This window comes from Adiantum capillus-veneris, chromosome 6, assembly GCF_014529385.1.
Source record: "Adiantum capillus-veneris isolate H3 chromosome 6, ASM1452938v2, whole genome shotgun sequence".
Lineage (NCBI taxonomy): Eukaryota > Viridiplantae > Streptophyta > Polypodiopsida > Polypodiales > Pteridaceae > Adiantum > Adiantum capillus-veneris.
In genome coordinates, this window is record NC_140936.1 from 107,035,248 (window position 1) to 107,062,238 (window position 26,991).

The 26,991-nt window shown below is 46.9% G+C and overlaps 1 protein-coding gene across 2 annotated transcripts in view; it reads right to left on the reverse strand.

Annotated features, from left to right (window-relative positions):
- LOC147456041 (HAD-superfamily hydrolase, subfamily IG, 5'-nucleotidase) overlaps positions 1–26,991 on the reverse strand; it is a 143,746-nt gene that overhangs the window by 53,388 nt on the left and 63,367 nt on the right. For both annotated transcript variants that reach the window (XM_086514618.1, XM_086514617.1), the window contains 2 exons: positions 10,317–10,453; positions 10,070–10,219 (listed from right to left, as the gene is read on the reverse strand). In XM_086514618.1, coding sequence (XP_086370744.1) covers positions 10,070–10,219; positions 10,317–10,453 — 287 coding nt within the window. The remainder of the gene's footprint in view (positions 1–10,069; positions 10,220–10,316; positions 10,454–26,991) is intronic.

Here is a 26,991-nt window from a genome sequence, read left to right on the forward strand (position 1 = left end):
TGCTCCCATTCTTTCAATGCGGAAGACTCAAGACTTGGAAGTTGTCTTCACTGAGTCGGAATTGCATGCCAGCTTGCTTGGGTCGATGGAGAGCTCTTGGTTGGGATGGTCTCTCTGTGGAATTTTTCTTGTCTTTCTAGGATTATTTGAAGTTGCCTCTGTTGTTCATGATGAATACAGCTTGAGAACAGCAGGAATTGTGAAAAGAAGGTTTGCTCAAGCTGATACCTAAGCATGCATTGTGTGAAGAATTCTCTCATTGGCGGTCTATTACACTCATGCCTGTGGCATATAAACTAATGGCAAAAATGCTTGCTAACCGACTCTAGTGCTTTCTGCATGAAGGCTTGCATCAATCTCAATATGGCTTCATTCCACGACGTCAAATTACTCATAACCTTGCGAATGTCATCATTGGAATGGATATGCAAAATATACTCGACAGGATGTCTTGGTCATGCAGGTCGACATTGAAAAGGCATATGATACTATTCTTTGGGATTATATTGCAGATACCATGCAACACTTGGGATTTGGGCCTAGGCTATTCCGTGTCGTGCTTTTCTTGTATGCACACAGCACTTCTGCAGGCTTGCTGGATGGATCTCTCACAGAATCCTGGCCTCTGGGATGGTCGGTAAGGCAGGGCTACCCTCTGAGTGCTTTGCTTTATGCGATCGCTACTCATCCCTTGTTTATGTATTTGGATTCCTTTGACTTCCATTGGTAGGCTACATGGCCTGACTTTACCTTCTGGACGGCAGTTTGTTGGTCAGGCTTATGCGGATGACTCTTTGTTCATGCCTCGCAATAACTATGATGATGTACAACAAATTATGCATACTCTTCACTTGTTTGGATTGGCAGCAGGTCTCAAAGTTAACTTTTGCAAATCCAAGCTATTGCCTCTGAAAGAGTGTGACTGGCATAAGACATTGTGGCCTGGGGAGATTGTTCCTCCACGTGTTCTGGTTCGCCATTTGGGTTATCCGTTGGGTTGGAATGTATCGGCTATGCAAAAACTGGATTGGGTGTTCCAATGTCTGCATTCCAAGTTGAATTATTGGAAATTGTCCACGTGGCCACTTCTTGTGCGTCTCAGGATTGTACAATGCATCCTTGTGGCTTATGTGCAGTTTTACTTGCCTTTGTTATCCAGGCCTCGGTTGCGCTTGCAGTCGGTCATGTCCAATAATTTAGAGCATTTTTGGCGGACCTCGTCTAGCAAGAAGGGTCTTCGGCTTCTATCCATGGACAAGCTGTGTTCTCCTAAGCGGCTTAATGGGTTAAATATTTTGGACTTGAGACATCATCTTTTGGCTCGGAAAGCTATGTTGTTGCCAGTTTTGGTGGAGCAGCAGCAACCCTAGGCTCTCATGGTCACACATTTGTGTACGCACATTGTTACCCCATCTTTTGGTCATTGGAAACCAACTTACTGGGATGTTGTTTTTGGGAAGCTTGAAGGACACATTTTTGGATGTCCCTTTACTTCTTCTCTAATTGTTGATTGGAAGGTTGTCACTTCGCATTTGGCTTGGAATGGTCGACAATCCTCTGTGGGTAAACTCTCTTCGCTTGGAGAGTCTACATTGGAGCAGGGCTTTCACCTCGACTTAGGTTCAACGGTCTCCTCGCCAAGCGTATTTTCTTTCCCAAAAAGGAATCTGTCGGGTGCATCAGGTGGTTGATGACTCGGGTTATGTTCTTTCGTTGGCTGACGCAATGTCCCGCTTTTGGTTGGGTCTTCACTATTCTCCTCTCTAGCAGGAGATTCAAAGGATGCTTGCTGCTCATTAACCCATTCCTCCTATGGATGTGGACTCTCGCTGGCAGTGTCTATGCCATCCCTCAGTCTGATGTATGGATTGTGCATCAGGGTAATCAGTTGTGGTCGCTTTCCGAGTCATCCTTGTGGTGGCAACACACATTGTCTCGCATTTGGCAGTCATCTGCCTTTGAAGGAACATGTTTTCTTGTGGCGCTGCTTGGTGGGAGCTCTACCTATTGGCAGTGTGTTACATGCTCGGCATATTGCACCTTCCCGCTGCCCCATATGCCTTGAAGCTGAGGAGACTGTGCCACACTTACTGTGGCGTTGTCGTCACTCCAGAGCCTTCATTCGGCAAGTATCGACTGCTCTTCAGCTGCGTTTTCCTTCCCGCTCTTTTCACAAACGCTTTTGGCTTTTTGGGGTGCTCCAGTCACCGTCATCTCAGTTTGCGGTGTTCTTCAGCTAGGTCAGATTTTGGACTATGTGGGCCATCTGGCACCATAGGAACTCCTTAATGTTCCAAGGCACCTCTGTTGATCCCTTTCCCTATTTCAAATTATCTCTTGGTCAAGCGCTGCATTTTGCCTATAACGCTGGAGACATCACTCTTGATATCTACAGGATTTACTTTGACTGTTTCTAGCCTTCGGAGCCTCAAAGTGCTCCGCTTTTTGTATCCCTTTCTTTTCGTGGGTTTTCCTCGCTTTGAGGTTTCCCACTTGTAAATTAATCAAAGTAGATTTACAAAAAAAAAAGTATGAATCAGCTCCAACCAAAGGTCGCAAACAGTCTCTGTCAGTGGGATAGGGCGAGCCTCAAAGATGCAAAAGCAGCGGGCCCGCCAGATGAACCAGTGTTAGGCCACAGATTAGCTCCCAACACCACTCTCTATCATTGCACCACTATTAGGGGGTGAGCTCTATAGTCGGCGAAGTGTAGGTCGATCCCCCTCAATCAAAATCATCATGCTCGTGGAAGTCCGCTCAAAGTGGAGTGCAGTGCCCGTGAGTGTGGACCAGGTTGCAGCACCTTAAGTGTACTCTTGAGTTGTGGAAAGGGCTGCATCAGCCAAAGAACCCGAAGCCAAAATTCTTGTGCTATAGGTCAATCCCACAAACAGTGGCGCTGACTCTCCAAAGGATAGCCACATGCTGCACAGGCTACCGAAAAGCCGTTGTGTACCAACCAACTCCCAACTGTTGTAGCTCTATGCCCAACCAGCCACTGAAACATGGTAGCTCACCTTGGCTACCTGTTATCCCACAACCACTCCCAGAAGCCTGCCAAAAACTCAGCTGTGAGGTATTCCTACTGCCAGTGAAGTGTTGCTGCTGGGTAAACCTCGCTATGTGTGGCCATTATGTGCCGCCCCAAACAAACTGTATACTCGGAAAAAGGAATCCCTGGGTGATTGGGTGAAGAGAAAGGATCCCGCCAGAACCACTCTCCCGGGTCCCACTACACTCATGCCAAAGGGCGACTCTCCCAAGCCCACAACCGCCAGTGTCCTGGCTCGAGATCTGCTGGGTCACGATCTATCACACAACTCCTCCCACAAATGCCCACTAACTCGAATCCTCTAAAAACAACACTCTGCAACATGTGGTGCCTCTACTGAAACTCTGTAAAGGCGACCCTCTCCCTGCACCTCAGAGAACATGCGTGGTACTGACTCAGAACAGACCCGAATTGCAATGAGGACCTCAAGCCGTGTGAAGGCCCCTATCCATCTGGGAGCCGATGCCTCAAGAGGGGTATGCCACTTAACTGGTATAGCCTCTGTAATATCCTGACACATGCTCTGCACCCTCCTCATGCCTCATAACTGCATGCTCTGAACCTCTTCGGACAATCCTGAAAACTGAAGCCAGTCGCCGAAAGTGCGGTCTTGACCCTCTGCCATGGGACCCCAAGAAACGTGAGGCCTACTACCAACCAAGTGGCCTCTTTGTGTGCAAACCATGGGGTTCCAAACAAGAGGTTGTCTCGAGAACTCCTCCATGCAAGTGGGCTAATGCTACTCCAAGCCACTCCTCAACTTCTCCCAGGACCAAAGCAAACTCGCAACAAACCGGTCCTCCAGGCTCCTACTCAGACAAACCCTACGCATCTCTATAAAAATCCACCTGATGGACGGGATCCAAGGGCCTCCCGCATGAGGGACTCCGGCTCGAATCCAATGAAGTAGCAGCTCCGTCCAGGGCTCCTCCCCTCGAAGAAGTCCTCTAACCACCAATTTCCCAAGGAGAGCTCTTCTCTGCCGTGTTGGATCGATGATTCCCAACCCCCCTTGAGAACATGGTAAAGTGATGACCTGCCAGGACACTTTGGCCCGGGCTAATTGGGTGTCAGGTCCTAGCCACAACAAGTTCATGATCAACCTCTCTAGCTGGCTGATACAAAAACCTGAGAAGAACCAGCAAGATGCGATGTACCACATAGTAGCCAACAGCACCTTGTTGACCATTACAACTCTGCCAGCCAAAGAGAGCCGTACCGAACTCCAATGGAGTAGTTTTCTCCTAATGGAAAGGAGGAGGGGAGCAGTCTCCTGTCTGGAGACAAATTCAAGCCGACTTGATAGCCCAGATAGCATACAGAACTCCCTGGGGGGATCCACCTAGAGCCCTCACCCGACGACCAATCTGGCGTGAGGGCACTGCCAACCCAGAAAGCTACTAACTTCCTCCGGTTGATCAGTGCTCTTGCTGCACAACAAGCAGGAGCACAACAAAACACCTCAAGAGCCTGCTGACACTTGTGCAAATTGGCCTCATGGCCTTCCAAGTACATGGCTGCGTTGTCAGCAAACTCAGCGTCAAGCAATTCCTCTCCCCCAATAGGGAGCTCTCAACCACACAAACCCACCTTCTGTGAAGTCAGAAATCTGCTCGTCGCCTTAGCATAGAATAGAAGAGAAACAGGAAGGGGGCAAGAGGACAGCCCTATCTAACAGACCACGTGAGCATGAAGCGCTCCCATCTTCCCCCTACCAACAACACCCGACAACATGCACATCGGTAGAGAGTTGATACCCCTCTGATCCAAGTATCTAAGAACGCCATCGTGTGTAGAGTGCCCTCCAAGAAATCCAAGCAAACTCTGTCGTATGCCTTCTTGAAATCGAGAAGGAGAATCACAAGGTCCTCTCCACGAAGTCGTGCAAGGGTTGAAGCCTCCCAAAAGGTGAAGATGTTGTCAAGGATACTGCGCTCCTTGACAAAACCTGTCTAGGTCCCATGTATAATGGTCTCAAGTAGCGTCTGAATTCTCAAACTCAAAGCCTTGGCTAAGAATTTGTAGGCTGAAAGCAACTCTCGTTAAACGTCAGTAGCAATTTCACACATATGCCTACAGGGTAGCAATGCCTCGTCGAGTCGTTTCCCCTCCTCCTTGGCTACAGCCAAACGAGCTGCAGACTCCCGAAGGAAGATATGACTAAGCTCAGCAAGTCCAATGGCCACTCTACTAGCTGGGCTGCCCTATGTGCTCGGAACTCTCTGTCCAAAGCGCCACCACCTACTCTCTGAGCTTTGTATCCAATAAAATCCTCTCAAGGATGCACAGGAAGGTGCTCCCACTCCTCTGCCTATTTGCCAAAGTAAGAATCACACGTGCATGATCTAAAAAGTATTCCCTGCCAAAATGCCTACAGATCCTTCCCTCACAGATGTGGTCATCGTGTAACAGACTTGGACACCCCAAGTCAAGAATCTGATGCAACACACGTGAGAGAAACTGAAAATAACTTAATCACAACTGAGAGAGACGACACAACCCAACGTAGTTCCGTGCACAGAGAGATTGGTCCTAGAGTCTCGCGCCCCTTTCGGTTTTTTTATTATTTATCTTGGCAAAGTACAATGTCCAAGGGTCCTCTCTTTCTCTCTCTCTCTACTCAATGCTCCCAAGCTAATTTGAGAGAGAATGAGGCCCTCAATCTTTATAAAGGCTCTTGGCCTTCCAAGAGCAGTTACATGAAAAGCTTCACGTCTCAATTCCCTAGCGCCCAAAGCTGTCAACGCAAAATTCTGGAAATCCATACAGATGCCATGTCAACAGCCAGCAAATCACAAAGCTGTCCGTACAGTGCTGCTACATCAGAAGGTTCATGATGTTAGGTTTTTCTTTTTGAGCAATTTTGAGATCCCGAATCCGCTTGATGCTTGCCGCCGGGCATATGGATGATATAGATGTGGTGCGTAAATGCTGATTGTAACCGAGAGCTCGCTACTCGATGTGCTTCCCCCGCCCCCAGCCCCCTCGCGGTGCCCATCCTCTAGCCCTCGCGTTGCCCTGTCATCTCCCCTCACCCTTCGCGTTTCCCTCCTCCCACCCTTCCCTCCGCTGCCTGCGTGTTGCCCTGCCCCTTGCCCGTTGCCCTGCTCGCGCTGCCCCCCGCCTGCCTCCTCGCCCACTCCCATTGCCCTTATCCTCTCTTTCCTTTTTGCCCCCTTTTGACCTGTTAACCTCAAACCACCCATTCGGGGAATTTTTAAGCTATGCACAAAGGCCGCCTCAAAAAATCGACAGATTTTTTTACCCTCACACACATTGAATAATCTCTCTCTCTCTCTCTCTCTCTCTCTCTCTCTCTCTCTCTCTCTCTCTCTCTCTCTCTCTCTCTCCCTCCCCGAACCTTACACGTCAGTATGGCCCCTCGTCTTTACCTCCACGTTGTTGCAGCTGGCTGCTGACTTACTTTGTTCACTCGTGACTCAAGTCTCACATCTAGATTTTGGTATATCATGTCTTTACAAATGAATTTGTATGTATATTCAATGTATAGTTATACGAACATACATATTTCTTTGAGCTCAGAAACGAAACGTATCAGAAACCTCGAAACCTCAGAACACACGAAACCCCGAAACGTTTCATGTCATACTCAGTAGAGGTGGATGCGACTTTCGTCGTTTGCAAGATTCTCGGCAACAGACCCAGCAGAGGAGAGGTGCGTAATCTTGTCCAGGCCCGCCTTCTCGCATAGGTGGGCAAGATCTTAGATGTTCAGTTCATCGGGCACGGCTACTATCAGATAGAGTTCGAGACCTCCGAGATGGCATCCAAGGTCATCCCAATAAGCCCCTTGGCCTTCCGAGCAGTTCGAGCCCACTTTCGATAGTGGAGGCATGGTTTTGATCGAGCTACAGATGTTCTGGTAGAGGAGGCAGACCTTCCCATCTCCGTCTGCTTTCCCGGTTTGAGGAGAGAGTACTTGCCTCTCTTGTCCAAGATAGGCTCAGAGATTGGGACTGTCATGGAGACACCTCCCACGTCAGCCTCTGTGGCTGCCAAGGCTGTCGGCATCCCCTCAGTACGTGTTCTGGTTCGGGACACCCACTCTTCTGAAGGTCATCCTACTACCTCAGGTAAGTGGAGGTTGGTTCTGTCACAGCATGGAGTATTCGGGCCTCCCGAATCAATGTTTCATTTGCACACAGATTGGCCATTTGGCAAAGCCTGTCCTTGCATGAGACCTCGACCCACAACGCATGCGCAGCTTCCCAAGGCTGAGTATGCCCAGTAGCCAAACACACAGGACGCACAGGTTGATACCTCGACTCAAACCAGCGATCGTACAGTTGACGGTTAGCAACAGGTGCCTGGCTGCCGCCGACAGGGGTGGGCTCGCCCCACTACTCTCCCTGGTGGCCGACCTTTTGCAGCTCAGCAGTACTGGGTTCCGACCGGGAACCGTTTTGACCCCCTTCAGCAGGACCCGCCTGAGGAGGCCCCGTCCACTTCAGTTCTTCCACCTCCTCCTCCCTCAGACACTGCCGCTCCGCCTCCCCCGTCTCCTCCCCCTCCCCCACCTCCACCTCCACCTCCACCTCCGCCTTCCGTCCCTCCTCTCTCCCCAGTGGGGCCAAGAGCCTCAGCTCCCAACCCCTCCTCCACTCCTCCTCAAACGCACGGGATCGGTCACTGGACAAGCATCTGCCGCGAGGGGATCTCTTGGTAGTACTTTCGCTACGAGCCGTGTTGCTCGAGAGGGACAACCCCACTTGAGGCCGCATTTTTGGTGCAGACTTCTCCTTTTGCAACAGTCCCTAGAGATTTGACTAGCTTTGACATTCGCAAATGTTGGGACTTCTTCGACTACAGCTTCACATGGTTCCTGGGTGACTCTTCTCCTGACTTGGAGGAGGCATGCTTTCGAGTCCACGTCCTCTTTCTTGCAGCTAGAGGCATTGAAGCTTTGGACACAGCGGTGGGTTTCTCCTTTCCACTGTGCGGTAGGGATTTCATAGAGTGGACCCAGCACATAGTTCTTGATTGACTCTAGATTCAGCCTACTGAGTTCCCACACCACACAGGGAACTTAGGGGTGACAGATTTGGTGCACACTTTGGCTTCTTGCCAAGTTCAGTGTGACGCATGTTGGGTTAAAGGCCTAAATAACCCCTTTTTGTACATTTTTATACTTTGTCCAGGTTCACATTGAAACTGGACACATTTTTTTTATGTCGCTTATAATTAAAGTGGGAAAACCCAAAACTCACTTATTGAGTTTCCCCAAAAATGTAGGAGCTCTCTCTCTGCTTTCGATTGCTAGCGCTTCTTCTCTGCTGCACTCCGCCTCCTCCTTCTTGCCCCAATCCTACACTACATCGCGACGTGCACCTACTGGTACCTTCTCCTTCGCGCTTTCAACTGGTATCAAAGCCCTAGGGTTTCAAAACAGCCCTGCGCAGTATGGGGAATCTTGACAGAATGGCGTACAAACATCAACTGCAGGTTGACCTGTGTGAAAAGATTGATCAAGTACTCCAAAGACCCAAAATATATGAATCACCTGAAGGATTATCTGATTGATGAGATTCACTCAAGATGGCGAGAGGCCGCCGATTCTCCTCTCAAGGCAGTAAGGAAATTGAAAGAAAAGCCAAGTGCAGAAAAGGGGAAACGGTACTCGCACAAAGAGTTGGACAAAGCTCTTGAAAAGAAGATGAACCAGCTAAGGAAAGGCTTAAAGCACCCTCGAAAGAAGAGGAAATCAATGGATTTCCTTGGTCACTGGGGCCGGAAGTCGACTTTTGAGGTGGTCAGCAGATCCAAGAAGAGTATTTGTTTCAAGGATGACCCAGTTTTTCTTCATCTTCAAAGAGTTTCGAAAGTTTAGGCGGAAGAAGCGGAGAAAAGCCAGAAAAGCATATTTTGAAAAAGTCTAGAAGGTGTGGGAGGCCATCAAATGACTCAAAGGAGGGAAGCTCGTCCTCTTCTGACTAAGTGGTACCAATCTTGAAGAGATGAGCGCGTGAGAGACTATCCAACCACTCTACCAACTAATGCTATCTGTGCAAGTAACTTTTGTTTTTGCTTCAACTCGGGCTACTAGCTCCCCTATGACCTCAAATCGGCATGTAGATGGTAAGGGAGCGCGTGAGAGACTATCCAACCACTCTACCAACTAATGCTATCTGTGCAAGTAACTTTTGTTTTTGCTTCAACTCGGGCTACTAGCTCCCCTATGACCTCAAATCGACATGAGGAAATCCCAAGACCGGCTGAGCCAGCCTCTCGCACGAGGGATAGGGGGGTAGGTGTACCCGAGAAGCAGTGTCTAATGTTGCTGGAAAGAGGCAGGGGCGGGTAGCTGATAGGTTGAGAGGAGAGAGGCAATGCATGCAACTGCTTGCAAGAGTTGCGGTGTGCCAAGATAAGCCAGGAAGTAGTTGCCTTGGGCATTGTCCTTACAGGCATGCTATTAATTGTAATCAGCAAAGGGTTGGGCAAGCTGAGGTGGCACTCACTGCACTGCTTTTTACCCTGCACGCATGTCGTCAGCTGGACAGTAGCAGCAACGGCTGGTGCATTCAGCAAGCCATGTGCGCAATCAGATGACCGGCAAGATCTGTTCCTCATCCCAGATGTGTGTACCTAAGGAAGAGGAATGCATGCACGTGCTATGCATGCTGCAGGGTGGCACCTATAGGTGACCAAACCCTCAATCACTCATGCTCTTCTCGAATTGTGCTTGCTAGATCACACTGCTGGCTGAAGGAGACAGCCAGCTAGCGTGTTGTATGGACTCAGTATAAGACAATCCATTCAGGTTCTCGTTAAGAGACAGGAGCAAAGAGTTCAAAAAAGGAGATGTGCAATGAATTTAAAAGGAGATGTGAGTCTATCCAGGAGCAAAGAGTTCAAAAAAGGAGATGTGAGTCTATCCAGAAATCCACGACTGCAGCTGGGGAAACAAAGTCTATCCTAAACCGCATGTTTTCCTCAACATTCATTAGCTAGAATAAACATTATCAAGGTTTTGAAAAGTCAGTTTAGATTAACTACCTTGCGCCGTCCAAAATAGCAACAATCGAGCTCCATTGAATGGAAGAAGTCAAGCTTCAGAAGGTAACCTTTCTTCTTGTCATAGTAGAGGCCACGAATTGGAAAGCTTTTATCGTACGTGAATTGTAAGCAGGTATCTGGGTATCTGTGCTGTGCAGTGCACCAGTACAAATCATGGGCAATGATGGTGTTGAACATAAATTTAGCCAGACTTGAGCAAGCCCGAAGAGCATTGAGAAATCCCTACCTCTTTGACGAGATGGTGCACTGCAAGATCATATATTAAAGTTTGAAGATCCGAACTATAATGAGCCAGAGTATAGTCGTAATCAAATCCAAACACATTAACGCGATCCAACCTTAGATTGTGATTTGCGAAAATTCCTGTCCAGAAAAGAAAAACCCACTGAGATGAATAAATTGAGCTGCAAATTCTCTCCTATCTAAATACAAAGGAAATGACATTAGCTCTGTTGCACTGAAGGTTTGTGGCCTTCAAACCTAATGAACATTCAAACAGCTGCACAAATTCTTTAAATTAAGAAGCCAGGCATAAGCTGATAAAGTGACTAACAAATTATCACGTCAATCACGCCATGTTCAAAATGTTTCACTTTACTGGAGAGAAACTTCACAAAATTCTGGAGGCTGTCAGCTACAAAGAGACCCAGAGGCAAACTAGTGTGCAAATTCCAACCTCAGAATCTCTGCGATACAACTCTTTTGAATGAATTTCCATAAAAACCTTTCAAAAGACACTAATAAACAGAGATATTTTACCAAGCTACTATGAGTCCCTTGGGAAACTTCTCCAAGGCCTTTATTGGGGAACATCTCTGAAACCTCGCCTTTCTTTGAAGAACATAATTTTTGCATGTGTGGTTCCCATCTATTCTATTAAAAGCTTAAGTTTGAAGCCTTAAGTTCTCTAGCACCAACTGAACCAAATTCCTGTCTTACATTAACAGCATGTGTGATCATTTGGCGCATGTCTATATGTCAAATTTATTTTTTTACGAAACCGCTTGGATGACTTTTCAGACACAGACCAAAACCTCTGAAACTCATTTCGAAATCCTGTTTTGAAACTCCATGGCTACTATTTTTATGAAGCATGAGACCAATGTCTGAAAAACAAGTGGTGATTCTCCCTCTCCTTGCTGCCTTACAGGAGGGGGCTGAAGTGTTGCTTTTACAAAGTGGATTGAAAGGTAAAGTACCTGTCCCTGATGGTACAAACTGCAATTGTCTTCTTGCCCTTAACACTGTCTGAGTTGGCACTACATTAACCAATTGTCCCAAAAGTTGGTCTGTTGTGGGAGGAGTTGTTTGTTGGTCTCCTTGGTTGGGTGGGGTCTCCTGCAGCTTGTGTTCAGGTTCTTGCAGTTCAGTTCTCACCCCAATAGTTCCTACTCCTGCTGCAACCCCCCTTATAGGTTCTTCTTGGTCATCACTACCAAACTCTTCTTCTTGTCTTCCCCTTGCAAAGAACTCTCTCCTCGGTCTAAACCTTGTGCCATATGAGTGTTGTGGTAAATTGGATCCTTTCCTTGACCCACTCATGCATTGCTTTTTCTCTTCTGTCTTAAGTACTGTACCGATACTTTCCTTTCATACAGACTGTAACATGAAGGCAAATTGCAAGCACCAAAAGGTAAAAATGATGTAACTACCTTATCAACAATTGCAATTTTGATTTCCCCTCGCAGATTCGGAAAGAACTCCTCCAAGAACTTTGCTACATATTTCTCAGACTCTTCCTGCAGGGTTACCTAATTTGAGAATTCCTGCAGGTAATCTATGTCAACAAACATATCGGTACCCTGTTGCATTCCTGAGTGCCATATGGTTCAGGTTGAATTCTACCAATTGCAGGATCACCAAAGTGTTAGGGGCTCACAGCCCTAAGAGGTATTCAGTACAATAAACATGCATTGCAAGAGAAAGAGAAGACAGCAGACTGCACATTAAGTCACAAAACTGCAAAGCATATGAATAATAAACACCATGATTGAGAGGATGAAGGTACTGCTTCACTGTGTATTCATCATCATCATCATCATCATCAAACTAGATACCCAAAACAACAGTACGACTAAAGGAAGACTGCAAACTGCTCGTTGGTCACATCCAAAAACTGTTATATGCTATAAGGCAATTCGAGTATTCAAAACTATCTAAGCATTAGGCACTTGTGTAAACATGCCCCTAAGGTTTAAAACTAAGACCTTAGTTACAGTCCAAAAAGATAAGTACCTTAACACATCAGGCACTAACAAAACCGTAAGGGCTCTTGCTCCTTTTATAGGTGAAAAACCTACTAATGAAGTTTTTAAGACTTAGGAAGGGAAAACGGATATCAAAGTTATTAAAAAAAATCATTTAAAATGATTATTAATAAACTTGTCCAAGCAAAGTTTTTGGATAAAACCCGTCGCACATCTGCCCACCAGAGATCCGATTGACACGAGGAATGGCGGGTTGGATTCCTCTAACCTAAAACTACATGCACGTCATGCTTTATTATGTAACAACATCTGTCAAAACGTTTATACAATCCATTTATGCAAGAGGATTCCAAAACTCGAAAACCTAATCTAATACACTCGTCCGGACATGTAGGTCTTGCAAACAAGCTCACCACTCCTATCTAAGGATAGGTGCAAAATTCGCTTTGAAAGTCTATGAAGTATGTCCATGTGGCACATAGAGCCATATGTACGTGGCACAGACCCCTCATGGACACAGATTGAGAGAAACATTTCAGAGTCACGTGAGCAGGATTTTTTATACTTGCAGGTGAGAGAGTGGTTTGGAGCACATGGAGTAGACATGGATAGATTACCACCCTTCCAATACGATCCGAACTCCGCCCTTCATCAAGCTCTTACACAGTGAGAGGAACACAGTACTCAAACAAGATCTATGACACCTCTACATCAAGAGACATGGATCGCACCTAGACTTCTTTCCTGGAAGATGTTGTATTACATTGAGCACTTCTTGATCACGCTAGGCAAGGGGCTCATTTAGAGACCACGCTACATGGACACATACATGCCACATAAGCTCACAAGTGGCGGTTGTCCCCAGCTCTGGGTACCGTCACACTGGATAGAGATAGAGATAGGAAGAGCTGCTCATACCCCCCGAGCTGAGAGATTCTGCTAGCTTTGCACAGAGAGGGTGATTGAGGACAAGGAGCACTTTGTTTGTAGATGTAGAGCATATGGATGAGGAGTACTTTGTCTGCAGATGTAGAGCATATGAGAGGATAAGAGATAGATATGAGGCTTTTTTCACACGAAAGCCCACCCTACAACAGATCAGGGAGTCTAGAGATCAATACCAATTTGGCCGTTTTCTAGTGGAGATACATAGACAAAGAGACATTGCTGGCACCTGTAGCACGAGGGTGGCAGATAGCCACAACTTACAGACTTTTTTTGGAGGACCACGACCCTACCGCCACCCGTCACACTGACACAAAGACGGCTCACCCTACAATAGGATGAGACGGTAAAAGCTAGGAGACACCCTAAAGCTCCAGGATCTAGAGCTCCAAGACTCTTATCACATACGAATCCGAGCTCACCAACAGCAAGCAAGCCAAGAGAGATTTGCTAAAATGCAGCAGATCTAGTCGCAATCATATGAGCAGTCCTGAGATCACACCCACTCATGTACAAGGTCTTACACCCCCAGTTTGGCATAGGATAGAGCTAGTCAGCTTGATGCACTTAATGATTATACTTCCCTGAGTATTTAGATGTGCACCCGAGTTCCCCCCACCCCCCATATATATCGTGTATCTCATATCTTGGCCTCCCATAAATCACCACTCCCCCTCTGCCACAAGAACCACATTTTGTTACTTTGTACTTTTGTCCTTTCCTGATAGATTGAGGACACACCCATGTATATTTTCCTTGTCTCATAGGCTGACTTCAGCCTCTATTAGACATAAGAACTCTCTCGTTAATTCTCGTTACAGGTCTCCTTTGCAAAGTGCTCTGTGTGTGTGTTTAAGTAAAGAATTTCGGGTGAAAGCCAACGCCTACCGCCCTACGGGCCGGTTTCATGGTTCCATTGCCGGGATATCAATCACTTTTTCCTCAAAGAGTGAGCCTGGATTGTTCAGGGTAAAGACACACAGTCCAAGAACGCGGGGATTACACTATGGCCGACAAGGGGAAGGGAATTATGGAAGAGGGTTCCTCTCCAAAGGACAGGCAGGAGATTCCTATGGTTTTTGAGATTTTCGAGAGCTCACGGCCACGTCAGTCTGTACCTCCTGTCAACGTGAATGTCCCTCCAGTAGTACAGGGCTTTATGACAGGGCAACTTGAGGATGATGCGTTTAAGACTCAGTTAGTTGCCGCGGTGAATGTCTTTTCGCAGCTGGTGCAGAATCCGAGGTTTATGGAATTCTTGCAAGCGCCACCAGTGCAACAGCAAAATAGGCTACCTACGCCGCGTACGGAGCTTGTTGAAGCTCAAGCCCAGGTACTTCATGAGGCGCAGGAGGAAAGGGAACACTCGCATGTTGCGGAGTCAGGGGCTCCAAAGCAGATTCCTCCCGTGCTTGAACAGGTGGCTAGAACGCCTATTCCACAGGTTATGCCAGTTCAGCCCGCCACCTTTCAGAGCCAGCATGCTGTCTTGAATGGACAGGGAGCTGGATACCAGGCTATGCACTCAGTTTTTCCACCACCCACGGTACATCCTGGGTATTTCGGGGGTGGATCAGTGTTCCAAAGTATGGCTGGTTATGCGTCTGGAAGTCAGCCGTACATGCCAGGAGCAGTGTTTGGGGGTATGCAAGGCATCATGCCAAACCCCATGTATGGTACTATCGGCATGCAGCAAGGTTTCCACGGCAACCAGGGCCAGTTTGGGGTGCCACAGGGTCATTTTGGCATGGCTGGTTTTTCTGGACAGCAGCCAGATATCGCACCTCTGACGCAAAATGTGAATGGCCAACACGTGCCGATCATGCCTAGTACAGTGCCCATGTTGCAGACCATTCCGTATGACAATTTGGGGGCACTAGAGAAGCCGAAGGCTTACAAAGAGGGTGGTGCAGCAGTAAAGTTCAGTACCTTCAGTGGTTTCGAGGACAAGACAAAGGCACTCACTTTCCTCCAGCAGTTTGATACAGCTTATGCGGGAGGGAATTTTACAGAGGCCTCGAAGGTCAGGAAAGCTGCCACTTTCTTAAAGGACAATGCGCTTACCTGGTGGACGACATTGTTAATGCAAGGACAGGCACCCGCCACTTGGGTTTACTTCAAGCAAATGTTTGCATCTGCTTGGCTATCAAATGAATTTGAAGCCGATGTCTTGACAAATTGGCACCAGCTTACGGCAGCTTCGTGCAAGAGCTTGCTGGAGTACAATAGGAGGTTTTGTAAAGCATTACTCTCAGTGACCTCCTACAGATTTGTGCCACTGATAGAGCAGATAGAGAAGTATTGTTGTGGGTTGCCTAAAGGGCTTCGCGATTACTGTACAAAGAATAGAGTGGCTACCCTTACTCAGCTTATGGAAGTTGCGAACACTGGTCTTGCCCTGTTGAAAGGAGAGGACAGTGGATTTCCGAGCAGTGATAAAGGAGGGCAGCAAAAGAAAAATTCAGCGAAGAAGCCCTTTGTGAAGACGGCTCCTGATGCGTCACAGGGGTCAGAACAGGCCACCAAAGATAAGGATTCAGCTGGGACTTCTGGAGCGCAGGCAAAGAAACAGAAAAGGAAGCCTTTTGTGCGCAAGTCGCTCGAGGAAAAGAAGGTCCTAATGGCTGAAAACAAATGCTTTATATGCGAGCAGCCTGGTCATATTTCTATCCATTGTCCACAAAGGAAAAGGCCAGCTGACTCAGAGGATAAAGAAGACCAGAAAGGCAAGAAGCCTAAACCCACGGCAGGTTTAGTGCCAGACATGGTGGGTGACAGGCCCAGCACAGATGCCAGTGAGTTATGCAGGGCATGGGGAAAAGTTAGAGATCAGACGGCACTCATCTTCTTTGATCCAGGTGCCAAAGCCAACTTTATCTCACCAGAGTTAGCTATGAAGCTCGGCATCAAAGCTGAAGAAATGGGGTACACAGCAGAGGCAGGGTTGGCATGTCCTGGCCACTCAGAGTGTGTTACTCCCATCATTGGAAAACTGCGTCTGCATATTCAGTCGTATGTGGACACTGAAGAGTTTTACATCATGCCGCTGGAAGGTTGTGACGCCTTGTTGGGGATTCCGTGGATGTTCCGAGTGCATGGAGTCTTGGATGCCTACAACAAAAAGATCACTGTACAGCATAGGGGCAAAACTCACATCTTGGATGTAAAGCTTAAAGGAGAGTCAGTCCCTATTGTATCTGCTTCTGCTATCACTTCTGTAATAAAGAATCATCTTTCTGTGTACTTGATTTTTGCACGTGATGTCTCAGATAGGGATCAGTCAAATTTATCTGTGTTAGATAAAGAAAGGTCAGCATTTTTGCAAAAGTTTAGTGACTGTTTTTCTGATTCATTACCGTCGCAATTACCGCCAGAGAGACCTGAGGACCATCGGATAGATTTGGTGCCAGGGTGTAGCCCACCAAATAGACCTCCCTACAGGGTTAGTGCGGCGCAGCAGAAAGAGATTATGGGCCAGGTTGAGGAGTTATTAGAGAAGGGGCTGATTCAGCCTAGTTCTTCACCCTTTTGCTCCCCAGTGCTCCTAGTGCAGAAGAAGGATGGCTCATGGCGCATGTGTATTGATTACCGTGCGTTGAATAAGAATACCATCAAGAATAGGTTTCCTATTCCTCGCATTGATGATATTCTCGATCGTTTAGAGGGTGCTGCAATTTTCAGCAGGATAGACCTGAAGAGTGGGTACCATCAGATTCGTATAAGCCCAGAAGATGTGCACAAGACTGCGTTTAGAACGACATTTGGTCTTTATGAGTTTCTAGTGATGCCGTTTGGGCTAACAAATGCTCCTGCCACGTTCAACAGAATGATGAACCGGATTTTCCGCTCGCATCAACAGTTTGTTGGAACATTCTTCGATGACATGATTGTGTATTCGAAGAATGAAGAGGAGCATAGGCGTCACTTGACCATTGTGTTCGAAGAGCTGCGTAGTCACAGGTTACTTGTCAATCCTAAGAAAAGTGAATTCTTCCTTGAAGAGATCCACTTTCTGGGCCACATAGTCTCAAAGGATGGTGTTAGAATGGATCCCGCAAAGGTCGAAGCTATCAAGACATGGCTAGACTTGAAGACTGTGCACGATGTCAGAAGCTTCTTGGGATTGTGTTCCTACTATAGAAGGTTTATCAGAAATTTTGCAGAGATAGCATCGCCTCTTCACGCATTGCAAAAGAAAGAGGTCACTTTCAGATGGACCCAAAAAGAGATTTCAGCTTTTAGTCTCTTAAAGGAAAAGTTGACTTCAGATCCAGTTATTGTTTTGCCAGATCTCAGGAAGTCATTTGTGGTCCAATGTGACGCGTGTGGCAGTAGCATCGGAGCAGTGCTAATGCAAGATGGACGGGTAGTAGCATATGAAAGCCGAATTTTGCAAGGGCCAGAGAGGACTATGCAAGTCTATGAGAAAGAACTCTTGGCCGTTATTCATGCGCTTTCTAGCTGGAAGCACTACCTCTTAGGTGCTGATTTTGTTGTCCAAACAGATCATCAGACCTTGCGATACTTCTTGACACAGTCAAAGTTATCCGAAAAGCATATGCGATGGGCAAACATTCTTTCCATGTTCCACTTCCAGATTATGCATGTGGAAGGCAAGAAGAATGTTGTGGCTGATGCGTTATCAAGAAAGCCACAAATTTCAGCTGTGTCAATTCCTTATCATCATGAGTTAGATGACATGAAGGAACAGTATACTGCTGATGAAGATTTTGCAAGGATCTTTGAACAGTTACAAGAGGGGCAACATCACGAGCACTACCTCCTCAGAGACGGTTTTATGATGATGCATGGCAGACTTTGTGTCACTAGGCCACTGCGACATAAGGTCATGGAAGAGAGTCATGTCCCACCGTATGCAGGGCATCGTGGCATTGATGCAACAGTTAAAGCGGTAGAGACGTTCTTCTATTGGCCTACCTTGAGGAGAGATGTGGATGCCTTTGTGCGAGCATGCATAGTTTGCCAAAAGGTCAAGTTTGACAGGCAAAAGGCACCAGGGTTGTTACAACCACTGCCGATTCCGGATAAGCCATGGGAAAGCATTGCTATGGACTTTATCTTTGATCTTCCAAGGACGCCAACAGGGAATGATGGTATATGGACCATTATCTGCAGGTTCAGCAAGCAGGCCCATTTTATCCCTGTCAGGAAGAAGATAAAATCTGATCAGATGGCACGCTTGTTCATGTACAATGTGTTTAAGTACCATGGTATGCCACAATCGATTATCAGTGATCGTGATCCTCGCATGACCAGTTTGTTCTGGAGAGGATTGTTTGAGAACATGGGTACTACGCTCAAGTTCTCGTCTTCGTTTCATCCACAAACTGATGGACAGTCAAAAGAGGCCAATTCTACTGTCTTAGATCTGCTGAAATGCTATGTGTCAGATAATAAGGGCAAGTGGGAACAGTATTTGCCTATGCTTGAGTATGCGTACAATAATACGGTGCATTCGTCTACTGGCAAAGCACCTTTTGAAATTGTTGAAGGCGGCAAAAAGGTTCCTCCCATTTTGCACACAAAGGACAAGATCTTTGAGGCAGATCGATATGTTGAGAACATGGATGAGATGTATAAGAAGATTAAAGTTGCCTTGGAGAAAACTCAGGCAAAACAGAAAAAGGCTGCTGATCGTCACCGTCGTGAATTGTTACTATCACCTGGTGATTGGGTTCTCTTAAGGTTCGAAAAGGAAAGGTTAAAGAAGATGAAGGGCAAGGAACGGCTGTTTCCTAAGCTCAGCATGCGTTACTATGGGCCTTTTCAAGTGCTTGACAAGATCAGCGATGTGGCTTACAGGCTGAAATTGCCTGATGCATGGAAGATTCATAATGCGTTTCACGTGAGTCTTCTAAGACCCTTCGTGGGTGATGTGCCAGAAGATATGCCAGTTGAGGATGAGCCAGAAGTTGAGGAACTTGATGAGATCCTGGTACCTGAGCAAGTTTTGGCACATAAGGACAGAAAAGTTAAAGGACAAGTTGCAAGACGCTATTTGGTGAAGTTCAAGAACTATCCGCCTATGGATGCAAAGTGGATGGAAGAGCATGAACTGTCAGAGTCACCAAATGTATTGCAGCTTTACCTTGAAGCCTTTGGGTTACAGCCTACTTATGCCCCAACCCAACGTGTGCAAAGGAGGGGTAATGATAGAGCTAGTACATCAAATGTACATATGAATTCAGTGCCATAGATGGAAATGGCAAAAGTATGAAGGCCTCATTAAGTCATTTGTATCTATGTATGTTACGACCTTTCTTGCGGATACATGCGATGATAAAAGAGTGTTAATAGCACAAGATCATCAGTGGCGTGTATTTATGGTATGCAATCGAGGACGTTTGCGATTTCAAGAGGGGGGTATGTCACGAGGACGTGGCAGTTATTAACCATGTCACAGAGATGTGGCAACTGCTAACCTTGGTTGTTGGTTTCTTTCCAATGGGGTTTATTTTATTTGTTTAAGACCCTCTTTTTGAAGTAGCAAACGGTCGGACATTGTATGGCCAATGTGAACGGTAGATTCACCCGCAGACGGGAAGTGGTCGGCACTGGAATTCGTATGGTAAGAGGATGTCTAGGCTCAGAGCAAGATCATATAGGTCCCCCCGTCGCACTTAGCAAGTTGGTGGATACTAGGAAGTGAACTCAATTAAGGCGTAAAGTCAAGGTGGGACTACCAACAAAAAGTATCCGACAGTTGGGCCACATTGCACTTTTGGATGCGGTCCCAATGAGGATAGATGGTCAGAAGACCAGTGGGAGCCCAACGGAAGCATCTCCTAAAATTTAGGGAACTGCTATTTTGGGCCGTGAAATGTGTTCGCGTCATTACCTTCGGTATGACTAGGGGAACACTTTACAACTCTGCCGCGAAGTCAACTGACGCACCAGTTGAGATATTTTTAGCAGGGAAAGCCCAAACTCGGAAACTGGGCGACGTGTCAGCTTGTGAGCGATTCTGCCACTCTGGGAGGCAAAAACGAGCTGCATATCATCAAAGGGGGCACCATTTTCAGCCACAGGCGGATTGCAACAGGTACAGAAGCTATGGAATGCTTACCTTGCCCTCTATGCACAGTATGGTGACGGGAGTGATGCCCCGCACGCTACATACTGCTCTCTTTCTCCCCTACGTGCAGTTATGTGATGCCCCACAAGAGGGCTACTCATTTGACTGATGTACAGTTGTGTGGGTTCATGCTTTTGTGCTGAGGCAAGAGCCTCCTTGAGCAGGAACAGGGGTAGCTAACTGCTGCTCCAAAGCAGGCACTGGTGAGGGTCATAACCTCACCGTACAAGTGCAAAATCAGCGCTGTGTATGCGCTGTAATTTGACTGTTTTTCAGCCATACGGACGCCAGGATCATTGGGAATCGTGCCCCACTGGCAAAGGACAGTTAGGGGACTGTTTGGGGCTGAAAACAGGGCAAAAACCAGTAAATACAGCGTGCTGAATTTACTGTTTTTGGACCGGAATCAGAGGGTATACGACAGTGCAAGCGAGTTCCAGCAGGGGAATTGGTTTCGCGCAAGTTTTGGGGCTGTTATGCTGCCGAAATTTGGCCAAATCAAATGGTATCTAGGTGGATACACGTGAAGGATTCCCATGACCTTACCTTGTAATTTACCCTCCTAAAGAATAAAGAAATACCGAAAGGGGCGCCAATTTTGGGGCCTACAGGTTGTCGGCGTCTGCTCGGAGCATTCTAGCTTCCGAGCCGTGTGTGTGATGAAGTGTTAATTCTCGTTACAGGTCTCCTTTGCAAAGTGCTCTGTGTGTGTGTTTAAGTAAAGAATTTCGGGTGAAAGCCAACGCCTACCGCCCTACGGGCCGGTTTCATGGTTCCATTGCCGGGATATCAATCACTTTTTCCTCAAAGAGTGAGCCTGGATTGTTCAGGGTAAAGACACACAGTCCAAGAACGCGGGGATTACACTATGGCCGACAAGGGGAAGGGAATTATGGAAGAGGGTTCCTCTCCAAAGGACAGGCAGGAGATTCCTATGGTTTTTGAGATTTTCGAGAGCTCACGGCCACGTCAGTCTGTACCTCCTGTCAACGTGAATGTCCCTCCAGTAGTACAGGGCTTTATGACAGGGCAACTTGAGGATGATGCGTTTAAAACTCAGTTAGTTGCCGCGGTGAATGTCTTTTCGCAGCTGGTGCAGAATCCGAGGTTTATGGAATTCTTGCAAGCGCCACCAGTGCAACAGCAAAATAGGCTACCTACGCCGCGTACGGAGCTTGTTGAAGCTCAAGCCCAGGTACTTCATGAGGCGCAGGAGGAAAGGGAACACTCGCATGTTGCGGAGTCAGGGGCTCCAAAGCAGATTCCTCCCGTGCTTGAACAGGTGGCTAGAACGCCTATTCCACAGGTTATGCCAGTTCAGCCCGCCACCTTTCAGAGCCAGCATGCTGTCTTGAATGGACAGGGAGCTGGATACCAGGCTATGCACTCAGTTTTTCCACCACCCACGGTACATCCTGGGTATTTCGGGGGTGGATCAGTGTTCCAAAGTATGGCTGGTTATGCGTCTGGAAGTCAGCCGTACATGCCAGGAGCAGTGTTTGGGGGTATGCAAGGCATCATGCCAAACCCCATGTATGGTACTATCGGCATGCAGCAAGGTTTCCACGGCAACCAGGGCCAGTTTGGGGTGCCACAGGGTCATTTTGGCATGGCTGGTTTTTCTGGACAGCAGCCAGATATCGCACCTCTGACGCAAAATGTGAATGGCCAACACGTGCCGATCATGCCTAGTACAGTGCCCATGTTGCAGACCATTCCGTATGACAATTTGGGGGCACTAGAGAAGCCGAAGGCTTACAAAGAGGGTGGTGCAGCAGTAAAGTTCAGTACCTTCAGTGGTTTCGAGGACAAGACAAAGGCACTCACTTTCCTCCAGCAGTTTGATACAGCTTATGCGGGAGGGAATTTTACAGAGGCCTCGAAGGTCAGGAAAGCTGCCACTTTCTTAAAGGACAATGCGCTTACCTGGTGGACGACATTGTTAATGCAAGGACAGGCACCCGCCACTTGGGTTTACTTCAAGCAAATGTTTGCATCTGCTTGGCTATCAAATGAATTTGAAGCCGATGTCTTGACAAATTGGCACCAGCTTACGGCAGCTTCGTGCAAGAGCTTGCTGGAGTACAATAGGAGGTTTTGTAAAGCATTACTCTCAGTGACCTCCTACAGATTTGTGCCACTGATAGAGCAGATAGAGAAGTATTGTTGTGGGTTGCCTAAAGGGCTTCGCGATTACTGTACAAAGAATAGAGTGGCTACCCTTACTCAGCTTATGGAAGTTGCGAACACTGGTCTTGCCCTGTTGAAAGGAGAGGACAGTGGATTTCCGAGCAGTGATAAAGGAGGGCAGCAAAAGAAAAATTCAGCGAAGAAGCCCTTTGTGAAGACGGCTCCTGATGCGTCACAGGGGTCAGAACAGGCCACCAAAGATAAGGATTCAGCTGGGACTTCTGGAGCGCAGGCAAAGAAACAGAAAAGGAAGCCTTTTGTGCGCAAGTCGCTCGAGGAAAAGAAGGTCCTAATGGCTGAAAACAAATGCTTTATATGCGAGCAGCCTGGTCATATTTCTATCCATTGTCCACAAAGGAAAAGGCCAGCTGACTCAGAGGATAAAGAAGACCAGAAAGGCAAGAAGCCTAAACCCACGGCAGGTTTAGTGCCAGACATGGTGGGTGACAGGCCCAGCACAGATGCCAGTGAGTTATGCAGGGCATGGGGAAAAGTTAGAGATCAGACGGCACTCATCTTCTTTGATCCAGGTGCCAAAGCCAACTTTATCTCACCAGAGTTAGCTATGAAGCTCGGCATCAAAGCTGAAGAAATGGGGTACACAGCAGAGGCAGGGTTGGCATGTCCTGGCCACTCAGAGTGTGTTACTCCCATCATTGGAAAACTGCGTCTGCATATTCAGTCGTATGTGGACACTGAAGAGTTTTACATCATGCCGCTGGAAGGTTGTGACGCCTTGTTGGGGATTCCGTGGATGTTCCGAGTGCATGGAGTCTTGGATGCCTACAACAAAAAGATCACTGTACAGCATAGGGGCAAAACTCACATCTTGGATGTAAAGCTTAAAGGAGAGTCAGTCCCTATTGTATCTGCTTCTGCTATCACTTCTGTAATAAAGAATCATCTTTCTGTGTACTTGATTTTTGCACGTGATGTCTCAGATAGGGATCAGTCAAATTTATCTGTGTTAGATAAAGAAAGGTCAGCATTTTTGCAAAAGTTTAGTGACTGTTTTTCTGATTCATTACCGTCGCAATTACCGCCAGAGAGACCTGAGGACCATCGGATAGATTTGGTGCCAGGGTGTAGCCCACCAAATAGACCTCCCTACAGGGTTAGTGCGGCGCAGCAGAAAGAGATTATGGGCCAGGTTGAGGAGTTATTAGAGAAGGGGCTGATTCAGCCTAGTTCTTCACCCTTTTGCTCCCCAGTGCTCCTAGTGCAGAAGAAGGATGGCTCATGGCGCATGTGTATTGATTACCGTGCGTTGAATAAGAATACCATCAAGAATAGGTTTCCTATTCCTCGCATTGATGATATTCTCGATCGTTTAGAGGGTGCTGCAATTTTCAGCAGGATAGACCTGAAGAGTGGGTACCATCAGATTCGTATAAGCCCAGAAGATGTGCACAAGACTGCGTTTAGAACGACATTTGGTCTTTATGAGTTTCTAGTGATGCCGTTTGGGCTAACAAATGCTCCTGCCACGTTCAACAGAATGATGAACCGGATTTTCCGCTCGCATCAACAGTTTGTTGGAACATTCTTCGATGACATGATTGTGTATTCGAAGAATGAAGAGGAGCATAGGCGTCACTTGACCATTGTGTTCGAAGAGCTGCGTAGTCACAGGTTACTTGTCAATCCTAAGAAAAGTGAATTCTTCCTTGAAGAGATCCACTTTCTGGGCCACATAGTCTCAAAGGATGGTGTTAGAATGGATCCCGCAAAGGTCGAAGCTATCAAGACATGGCTAGACTTGAAGACTGTGCACGATGTCAGAAGCTTCTTGGGATTGTGTTCCTACTATAGAAGGTTTATCAGAAATTTTGCAGAGATAGCATCGCCTCTTCACGCATTGCAAAAGAAAGAGGTCACTTTCAGATGGACCCAAAAAGAGATTTCAGCTTTTAGTCTCTTAAAGGAAAAGTTGACTTCAGATCCAGTTATTGTTTTGCCAGATCTCAGGAAGTCATTTGTGGTCCAATGTGACGCGTGTGGCAGTAGCATCGGAGCAGTGCTAATGCAAGATGGACGGGTAGTAGCATATGAAAGCCGAATTTTGCAAGGGCCAGAGAGGACTATGCAAGTCTATGAGAAAGAACTCTTGGCCGTTATTCATGCGCTTTCTAGCTGGAAGCACTACCTCTTAGGTGCTGATTTTGTTGTCCAAACAGATCATCAGACCTTGCGATACTTCTTGACACAGTCAAAGTTATCCGAAAAGCATATGCGATGGGCAAACATTCTTTCCATGTTCCACTTCCAGATTATGCATGTGGAAGGCAAGAAGAATGTTGTGGCTGATGCGTTATCAAGAAAGCCACAAATTTCAGCTGTGTCAATTCCTTATCATCATGAGTTAGATGACATGAAGGAACAGTATACTGCTGATGAAGATTTTGCAAGGATCTTTGAACAGTTACAAGAGGGGCAACATCACGAGCACTACCTCCTCAGAGACGGTTTTATGATGATGCATGGCAGACTTTGTGTCACTAGGCCACTGCGACATAAGGTCATGGAAGAGAGTCATGTCCCACCGTATGCAGGGCATCGTGGCATTGATGCAACAGTTAAAGCGGTAGAGACGTTCTTCTATTGGCCTACCTTGAGGAGAGATGTGGATGCCTTTGTGCGAGCATGCATAGTTTGCCAAAAGGTCAAGTTTGACAGGCAAAAGGCACCAGGGTTGTTACAACCACTGCCGATTCCGGATAAGCCATGGGAAAGCATTGCTATGGACTTTATCTTTGATCTTCCAAGGACGCCAACAGGGAATGATGGTATATGGACCATTATCTGCAGGTTCAGCAAGCAGGCCCATTTTATCCCTGTCAGGAAGAAGATAAAATCTGATCAGATGGCACGCTTGTTCATGTACAATGTGTTTAAGTACCATGGTATGCCACAATCGATTATCAGTGATCGTGATCCTCGCATGACCAGTTTGTTCTGGAGAGGATTGTTTGAGAACATGGGTACTACGCTCAAGTTCTCGTCTTCGTTTCATCCACAAACTGATGGACAGTCAAAAGAGGCCAATTCTACTGTCTTAGATCTGCTGAAATGCTATGTGTCAGATAATAAGGGCAAGTGGGAACAGTATTTGCCTATGCTTGAGTATGCGTACAATAATACGGTGCATTCGTCTACTGGCAAAGCACCTTTTGAAATTGTTGAAGGCGGCAAAAAGGTTCCTCCCATTTTGCACACAAAGGACAAGATCTTTGAGGCATATCGATATGTTGAGAACATGGATGAGATGTATAAGAAGATTAAAGTTGCCTTGGAGAAAACTCAGGCAAAACAGAAAAAGGCTGCTGATCGTCACCGTCGTGAATTGTTACTATCACCTGGTGATTGGGTTCTCTTAAGGTTCGAAAAGGAAAGGTTAAAGAAGATGAAGGGCAAGGAACGGCTGTTTCCTAAGCTCAGCATGCGTTACTATGGGCCTTTTCAAGTGCTTGACAAGATCAGCGATGTGGCTTACAGGCTGAAATTGCCTGATGCATGGAAGATTCATAATGCGTTTCACGTGAGTCTTCTAAGACCCTTCGTGGGTGATGTGCCAGAAGATATGCCAGTTGAGGATGAGCCAGAAGTTGAGGAACTTGATGAGATCCTGGTACCTGAGCAAGTTTTGGCACATAAGGACAGAAAAGTTAAAGGACAAGTTGCAAGACGCTATTTGGTGAAGTTCAAGAACTATCCGCCTATGGATGCAAAGTGGATGGAAGAGCATGAACTGTCAGAGTCACCAAATGTATTGCAGCTTTACCTTGAAGCCTTTGGGTTACAGCCTACTTATGCCCCAACCCAACGTGTGCAAAGGAGGGGTAATGATAGAGCTAGTACATCAAATGTACATATGAATTCAGTGCCATAGATGGAAATGGCAAAAGTATGAAGGCCTCATTAAGTCATTTGTATCTATGTATGTTACGACCTTTCTTGCGGATACATGCGATGATAAAAGAGTGTTAATAGCACAAGATCATCAGTGGCGTGTATTTATGGTATGCAATCGAGGACGTTTGCGATTTCAAGAGGGGGGTATGTCACGAGGACGTGGCAGTTATTAACCATGTCACAGAGATGTGGCAACTACTAACCTTGGTTGTTGGTTTCTTTCCAATGGGGTTTATTTTATTTGTTTAAGACCCTCTTTTTGAAGTAGCAAACGGTCGGACATTGTATGGCCAATGTGAACGGTAGATTCACCCGCAGACGGGAAGTGGTCGGCACTGGAATTCGTATGGTAAGAGGATGTCTAGGCTCAGAGCAAGATCATATAGGTCCCCCCGTCGCACTTAGCAAGTTGGTGGATACTAGGAAGTGAACTCAATTAAGGCGTAAAGTCAAGGTGGGACTACCAACAAAAAGTATCCGACAGTTGGGCCACATTGCACTTTTGGATGCGGTCCCAATGAGGATAGATGGTCAGAAGACCAGTGGGAGCC